The sequence below is a fragment of the Sinocyclocheilus anshuiensis genome, unplaced genomic scaffold (assembly GCF_001515605.1).
Source record: "Sinocyclocheilus anshuiensis isolate Anshui unplaced genomic scaffold, SAMN03320099.WGS_v1.1 scaffold726, whole genome shotgun sequence".
In the NCBI taxonomy this organism is placed as follows: Eukaryota; Metazoa; Chordata; class Actinopteri; order Cypriniformes; family Cyprinidae; genus Sinocyclocheilus; species Sinocyclocheilus anshuiensis.
The window spans coordinates 342,756-348,768 of NW_015542365.1; the positions used below are offsets into that span (position 1 = coordinate 342,756).

General features: G+C 37.2%; 1 protein-coding gene across 2 annotated transcripts; it reads right to left on the reverse strand.

The window, feature by feature from the left end:
- Window positions 1-2,671: 2,671 nt before the first annotated feature.
- On the reverse strand, window positions 2,672-5,588 carry desi1b (desumoylating isopeptidase 1b). 2 transcript variants are annotated; one of them, XM_016491003.1, is made up of 7 exons: window positions 5,551-5,588; window positions 5,045-5,140; window positions 4,819-4,840; window positions 4,562-4,631; window positions 4,316-4,425; window positions 4,032-4,154; window positions 2,672-3,937 (listed from the first exon to the last, which is right to left on the reverse strand). In XM_016491003.1, exons 2-7 carry the CDS (start codon window positions 5,130-5,132, stop codon window positions 3,847-3,849), a joined length of 504 nt encoding a protein of 167 aa, XP_016346489.1. In that variant the 5' UTR covers window positions 5,133-5,140; window positions 5,551-5,588; the 3' UTR covers window positions 2,672-3,846. The 2 variants fall into 2 exon arrangements, with proteins under 2 accessions (XP_016346489.1, XP_016346488.1); XM_016491002.1 differs by lacking the exon at window positions 5,551-5,588 and having other exon boundaries at window positions 5,045-5,544.
- Between the last annotated feature and the right edge of the window lie 425 nt (window positions 5,589-6,013).

Consider the following 6,013-nt stretch of genomic DNA (forward strand, 5'->3'; position numbering starts at 1 on the left):
TGCTTCCTTTGCTCCTGTTAACAAACGTTGGTTTTCACGAGACTCACCGGCGCATGCGCAACGCTGACCTCATAGGTCATCAGCCCGGATGACTTGAGGGTGAGTAATTTATGGGCTAATTTTCATTTTTGGGTGAACTAACCCTTTAAGCATCTTCTGGTGAGATACCATTGATTTTATTTGCAGTTGATTTCATCTAAGGCTGTGTAGCTGTAAGTCAGTTGTAGTTGTATTTCTGCTCATCTCTTCTCTTCTCTTTTTTTTTTTTTTTTGCTCTTGCTGTTCCTCTTATCTTCATTGATTCTGCTTGTTAACCGCAGATGTCATCACTAATGGTCAATCATGACTTGTAGACTGAATCTGCTTTATTTCACTAACCACAACACTGCTTCAGTGTTACCTTTACTTTCTATAACTGAGCAATGTTTGTTTAACAGTTTAACGGGATTGTACTGTGTACCAGTAAGAATGTAACCAGCAACATGCATTTTTCTTTTTTAAATAATTTATTAATATTAATCTGGAAAATTGTATTGGTCTTTATTTAACTACAAACACACAATAAGAAATGTGATATGTAACACATACACAAGTTTTGTTAGAATCATACCAGCACCAGCATTCCAAGCTGGTCCCAGCATGCAAAACATACCCTATGCTGGTCCACCAGCACACCTACTTCCCATTCTGAGATCCAGCAAACTAGCATCCCATGCTGGGAACCAGCAAACCAGTAACCAGCATTCCATGCTTGTCCCAGCGTGCAAAACATACCTTATGCTGGTGACCAGCAATGCTGGAATTTTCAGCAGGGATATCAGAATATTGGAAGATATAAAAGAATCTTTTTTTTTTTTTCTTTTTGGTGGGTGATAGTGCACCCATGTGTAAAGTAGGCAAACTCAGAGAAGAGGGAGAGCAGGATCCAAATGCAGAAGGTTTATCAAAGAAAGATAAAAGATGCCATAAAAACAAGGAATACAAGAAACAAAACTAAGCATACCAACACTACAGCAATACATTGACAAGACCTGACAAAGAACATAGGAAACACTGGAGTTTATATAGACTAACAAGACACAATCAGGGAACTAATCAACAAGAAAACTACAAAGGGACTACAGAATGTGGTACAGGAAACAGGAACAGAGCATAACCTAAAAGTCCTAATAACAAAAACATAAGGTATACAAAACATGACATCATGTCTATATAATGCACTAAAATCAATTCCAGCCTCACCTATCTAATTCACACAACCGACACGCAACAACATAAAAAAAACACTTTCTTGCAGAACGGATTACTTCTTCAATATAAACCACAGCCTGAGCTGCAAACATCAACAGTCAGATTATGTTTAATTCCACCAACATTTTAAGGATTATGTTTTATACAGCTTCATTTTATGTTTTATATATGTATTTTTGTATGCTCTTTAAGACATGCATGTTCTAAAATGTTTGCTCATCTCATAAGCATGGTGTCACTCTTTCGCTCCCCTTTGCCCTCTAATTTTAATGGTACTGGAATTTATGCACATGATTAGATGTAAAATCTTTTTATCTGCTTGTGACAGTAATACGAGAGGATTACATCCTGAAAAGTCGTATAGTGGTTAATTAGTTGCATAGCCCATGAAATCATATAAATGTCAAGAGATTGTGTGAGTGGACAGCTACCAAAAGGAAACTGCCATGTGAATGCCAACCAGAAATGCTATAAAAATGAGAGTCTGTATCTGATTTGGTGGATTTACAAGCCTCAAATTCATAAAAAAGATGGAAAACTTTAAATCATTTTGTGGATTATCAGCAGATATAGAGTACAAATAAAATGAAAGCTCTCCTTTTGTCTTTTTAAAGACTGCCTTAGTTAACCTGTCATCAGCATATTTTCACTATGTATAAAGAACCACTAAGAAGATGTAAGCAGGATAATGCAATTCATACACAAATTTAAAAGTACAGACTGTTGCACTCGTACGTGTTTCTGCATGTAAACTTTTTAAAGTGAATTTAACTATGGAAGACTTTTTTAGGGGTGATAGTGTTGGCTTTGGAATTACTAATTTATCGTAAAATAATCTGAAACATTACGGAAACAAAGCTTAAGGTAGTGTAACGGGGTGAAGAATCACACGACAAGTAATCTCAATCAATACCCCAGTGGGTGGATTTATTGGTGTGATGGGTGCTAGTGAGAAAGGTTCAGGTAGGTGCTCCGGTGCCGTGAGTGCTCTCTTCCGTCTTCCCAGTGCAGAGGGTCCGTGCAGTGCTCCTGTGGGGCTGGTCGGTCACACGCTGCTGTCTGTGGGAAAAATGAGAGGGCGAGTTAGTGCTCAGTCTCATGGAGGAATCTCCTAGATGGCAGCGCTTGCGTGGCTTATGTAGCCGCCGCCTGATGAGGTGCAGCTGTGACCGATCAGCCTGTGATGATGATGGCCAGGTGCTCCTCGCTTGTTTCCAGGGCGACGCTGATGAAGCTTCAGGACGCTCGTCACAGTAGTTAAACAAATTTATAATTCAAATCAATCATCCAGCCTATACATTTAGATGTAAAACATACACTATGCATATATTGGAGTTCATTTAGCATTATATACTATTGAACAGGGTTATTTAGCTAAAACCAACAGTAAAAAGACGTTTAACACACATTTACACATGAATGAGGTTTATTTGAGGCAGAAAATTAAGAGCTCCAAATAGTATTACCAGGACAACAGTAGCACAGATAAACCAGGCAGCATAACCTGAACATAAAATAATTCTAACTGTGAGATTATCACTAGGGATGTTTATCATATATAAAATCTCATGTTATAAATTGTTCACACATTTTTATAAATTGGTTAAAAATCAATCACATAAATATATCTCATTGCTAATGTGTTTGTTAGGATTACACTGGTCCTATGGACTTTAGAGAGTTTAGACCATTTAGACCACTGAGTTATGAATTCTATACTGCTTGTTAAATAATTACCATTAATGGTCTTTTGTCACTAAAGCCACATTCCTATGCTATCTTTCCTATCTATACTACTATTTGCAACCAGAGTAACAAATAAAAAAAGCAAATGGACAAGAGTCAACAGACTTGAAAAATACAACAACTTTCCTATTGGGTCCTGCACATTTTTATAAAACATTCATTAGCTTCATCTGTGTGACACTGTTATTGTGCTTCCTGTAATGTTATTGATCCCCTTTAACCCTCTTTAGTCTATATTCATGGCACTCTAGGATTGATATAAATGCTGTCCTGAGGAAAGGTAAGGTTTAGATAACAACTTAGTTACAACACAGAAAGAGTCAATAATCAGTACAAAGGGAGTGACTGATTAAAGAAAGAGTGACTGAGTTAAACATCTGAAAATGAGTTCAGCACTTTATAAGCACAGTAAATGGTAAAAGTGCATGAAATGTCTAATTAATTTACACATAACTAAGGGACTCTAAATTACACTCTTTTAATCAGTATTAATCACCATAGCATATTTTTAATAACTAGCAACCTAATTCTCATCCTCTATTCCTCTTAAAGCATCTGAAGTAACAGATCATGTTGAGGTAGAACAGAGACACCTACAGACCAATAAGGGGAATCCTGATACAATTTGCTTTGGTACATTTAATCTATTTTAAAAGTTTGCAGTATTTTTAAAGATTACTGCAAACAATTCGAGTTTGAAAAGGCACTGAGCAGAAAATCTGGAAAACCTGCTTTTATATAAATGCTATTTTATATCGACACAATGGGTCAAACTTAAGTAAACTATTATAAGTCTGAGACACAAGCTTCATGACTGTTGTAATAATACATTTTTAGATGCAGCCACATCTACAACTGGCCATATCCATTCATGCCATTGTCCCCCGATGGAGTGATGGTGACTGAATCGAGAAAAGGACGGAGTGCTTGTCCAAAAGGTCTATGGAGAAGGAAAAGTGTAATTCAGTCCAGTATTACTAATACTACCACTAGTGTCAACAATGACATATTTGGAGTTGTAAGGGCAAACTTACGTAGCGAGCACCTCAGATGGGAGTTCGGTGATGTATGAGGGAATCTTAGTTCCTGTTAAAAACTGTGCAACCTCAGAGCTGAAGGTGTTACAGTTGTGTTCAAAAAGGTGGTATTTTTCAGGTCTGTGGAAAAAAAGGAGGAAGCACAGGTTTTCACATGTAGATTGTCATTTTTGTGCAAAAAATTATAAGACTTTTCCTAAACACGTATGCCATTCTTTGTCTCTGCATACAAAATAGGATAATATTTCCTGTTAAATGCAAAAAAACGAAGATATACTGACCTGTAAGTAGACTCCCTGAGCGAAGACAGATATTCCTGAAAAAGGTCCCGAGGAACTTCTGTGTTTCCAAGGTCCACTATGGAATCAGGCATACCTAGAATAGTACCACCCTGAAACATCACATTATTTCATGATTATGATGGGTTACAGTCATTAGGCCCTATTTGATGTCTCTAACGTACCCTTTTATTTTTCAGATATCTTGAGAAACAAATGCCTCATAAACATGCATTGATCATTTCTTACCGGAAAGCAGCTTGTTATGCCTCCTCCTCCATAGAAAAACTCTTCCCCATAAACCACTACAGAGGTGTGCCTTCATTAAGTAATCCAAGAATAATGCATTAAAATAAAGACGTTAAATTCAATTGTTTATTCGAATTAAACAAATGCAATATATAAACAATTTCACTAGTCGTCTCAGACCTTTGGACTCTACTGTATACTGTACACTGCCTGATAATAATTTACAAGGTTTCCAAAAACGTAAAGAACATACTCACCATATTCCCTCGACTTGCTTTCCTGTCAATTTAGATAAAGAATTGCAATCAGTCATTTCTTTACATACTTCCAAATGTGATTTTTTTTTCAATAATATACAAAAGATATTATTTCACTTTGACTTTACGAAAAATAAACCAAAAAAATTCCAACAACAATAAAACATACATCTTTACTCTAGAAGCATCACAAAATTCCCTTGACAACTTCAGCTGCAGAGCTCACCTAGCATCATGGGACTCAGCTGACGGGCCAGTCCTTTTGACAGGTCATAAATGTACAACTTCACGTTGTAAGAACTTCCGTCAGCCATCGCTACGGCTTTAAACAAACGTGTGTTTACAAACAAATGCGCAACTCTACAGCTAGCAAACTGAAACTTAACTTGCGTTTCTCGCTCTGGTTGAACTCGAAAAACCAGACTTCAGTGTTTTGCTGGCTCACATTTACATCATCGCATTAAACATTCACACAAGGAACGCATTCGCTGTCGGTTTAAATTATTTTAAGAATATAATGAACCACGGATTGCTGACAAATCAAACGCAGCATTTACGTCCGCCTCGTCAAAGTGACTCAAGATATTTCGATACCGGTTATGACAGATGTACTTATTTATTTGGGACCTGACCAATGGCAGCACAGATACATCTGCCAGACATCTGTAATAACCTCCAAAACGCTACATGGCAATTTTTATAAAAAACAAATATGACGACGTTCATACCCACCACAGAATCAACTAGTAAGCGGACGTCCTGTTCGAGATTCGGTTCGTTTGAACAACAGTTCGTTTCATAGCTAGTTCAAAACTCCGCTTTAGCGACTCCTACCTCATTATGTGGTCCCTGACATCCCGGCGTTGCGTAAACATGCTTTAAAACTTAAATAAAGCCATACATGGCACATATTGATGTTTATTATAGTATTTCGAATAGGTTTGATTAATAAAGGTATCTAGTGTAATTTCATTTGCTAAGTTTGTTGCAGCCGTACAGTCATTTAAAACCTAATTCGCTTTCACTTTTTGCCCCATCGGTCAAAGAACCGAGAATCGCTGTGAACCAGTTCGATTCGTGGACAAATTGTTCAGATCTCTGTTGGGAACCGAGTCAATCAAAGAAAAGTTCCGAGTGAGATGGAACATTTGTTCACGGCCACTTATGAAAATGTTTGACCTCCTTCATTTTTAAT